This window comes from Bison bison, unplaced genomic scaffold (genome assembly GCF_000754665.1).
Source record: "Bison bison bison isolate TAMUID 2011002044 unplaced genomic scaffold, Bison_UMD1.0 scf7180017864312, whole genome shotgun sequence".
Classification (NCBI taxonomy): domain Eukaryota; kingdom Metazoa; phylum Chordata; class Mammalia; order Artiodactyla; family Bovidae; genus Bison; species Bison bison.
Window position 1 is genome coordinate 1,771,063 of NW_011494884.1, and position 2,025 is coordinate 1,773,087.

At 51.8% G+C, this 2,025-nt stretch overlaps 1 protein-coding gene across 1 annotated transcript in view; it reads left to right on the forward strand.

Annotated features, from left to right (window-relative positions):
• The window catches only part of EP400 (E1A binding protein p400), a 108,364-nt gene that overhangs the window by 66,972 nt on the left and 39,367 nt on the right, over positions 1–2,025 (forward strand). The window contains exons 29-31 of the mRNA XM_010852522.1: positions 1–43; positions 1,279–1,373; positions 1,874–2,022. Coding sequence (XP_010850824.1) covers positions 1–43; positions 1,279–1,373; positions 1,874–2,022 — 287 coding nt within the window. The remainder of the gene's footprint in view (positions 44–1,278; positions 1,374–1,873; positions 2,023–2,025) is intronic.

The following is a 2,025-nucleotide window of genomic DNA, read 5'->3' on the forward strand; positions in this document are numbered from 1 at the left end:
CCTCCAGCCAGTGGCCCAAGCCCCACGCCTGTGACCCCGCCAGGTAGAGTGGAGAGCTTGGGGGATACTTGGCTTTGAAACCACTTACCAACTCTTTTTGCTTCTGAGGCAGGTGGAGGATGTTGATGGGTTCTGCAAGGCCCCAGAACCCGACAGTCCTGTTTGTGGCTGGCTCTGATTTCCGCAGGCGGCCCGTGTCTGCTACGTCTCTTTTCTCTTTTGTTCCCAAAGGTCCTGGTTGAATACAACCGGCCGTCACTCACCTTAAGACTTTTTGTTTTGATTTTGCTCTAACAAGAGACTTGGAATCATGAGAAATTTTGCTTGTTCATGTTACAAATACATTTAGGGAACATGCTAGAATTTCCCTCGGTCAGGTAACAGAATAGGGTTGTTCCTGCCAGCTGGCTGGTGCTCCTTCCAGCACCCCCACTGCCTGCTTCCTACCAGGGTCCCTTGCTTCAGACATACCCACCCTCCCGCGGTGCTTGCTGGGGAGCACACCTGTTGCACATGGGCACTTCTTCAGGTTGATGTGTGGAGGTGGCAAGGACCTCTCCTAACTGGAACCCCTGGTCACTACACTCCATCTCTGTCAGGGGCTCTGTTGGTGGTGTGGGTACTGGAGGGTCCTGGTCACTGCTCTGTGTCCAGCTGGACCACCTGCAGTTCTACTTGTATTTGGTTGGCTTCATACTTCAGGTTTTCTCTCCCTAGAGGGTGCTCAGTCCCGTTCTGTGAGGCCCCAGACTCCCAACCTGACACCAGTCCAGCCACTGGGTTCTAGTCATCTTAACCCTTTCCCTTGCTCCCTGCAAGTGGATCCTTCACTGAGAACTGACGACTGACCTCAGCTACCCCCTTCACAGTCCTTGTGGAGAAGTGTCTGTCAAGACGGGCTACATGGCTTGGCTGATGGGAGCAGACTGTCCTGGGCCCTGGCATCCCTCTGTACAGGGCACACAGGGTTGATGCTGCCGAGATGTCAAGGACAGCAGAGCATAGGGCCCATGTGGCTGCTGCTCAGAGGGATGGTGGGGAGGTTTGAGGTGCACACAGGGCTCTTGGCAAAGAGTCAGACCCTGACGTTCACTTCAGATCATGGCCTCAACAGGAATGCCTCACTGTTGGTTATGAATGATTTAGACTTGAGTTGACATATTCTAGAAATGTGCTTGTGAAAGCCAAGGATGCTCCAGGAAGCATGCCAGTGAAGGAGGGCCTCTAGAGGGCATGCCAGTAGTTTTGTGTACCAGCCCTTCGTTTTTGCATTTGTAGTGGGTGTGCCTGGTCGAGTGGCAGTCAGTCCCCTGGCCGCAGGAGAACCCGGAGCGGCCTCCAAACCAGCTTCTCCTGTAGCTGGCCCCACCCAGGTATGGTGCAACAGATCCCTGCGCAGCATCGTGGCATCCCTGCACACACGGAAGTCCTTCTCAGAAGCTGCTTGTCATGGGGGAGGGTTGTGATATTAATATATCCCTGCCTCTGTGAGGCGTTTATCTGTTTACTTGCCATCAAAAACATGGTGTGCCCTTGAATTAGAGAATTAAAAACACTTTTTCTAATCAACTAGGCTTTAGCATTATAAAAATTACCTTTCCCATTTTTTGTATGCTTCTACTAGTCTTTCAGACATTAGAAATGCTCACAGTGTCTGAAGAAATACTACTCATGTTGGCAATGAAAATGGGGCTGTTTTCTCTGCTTGCTTTTCTGTCACTGTTTTTTTCTGTCACTGTTTTCCGTGTAGCCTGGCCCCATGAGTCTTACGCGTGCTCTATGGCCAGTTGCCATACATGGGGGCCTCATAGGGCTCAGTAAGACCGGCCATGCTATTTCTCAGTAGCCATTTTCATCCCTGTTTTTGTTGAAGGAGGAGAAGAGCAGACTTCTGAAAGAGCGGTTGGACCAGATTTACTTCGTCAACGAACGGCGCTGCTCCCGCTCCCCCATCTACGGCAGAGACTTGTTGGGGATTTGTTCCTTGTCTGGCAGAGAGCAGGTGCCTTGGTTCCGGGCTTCTGA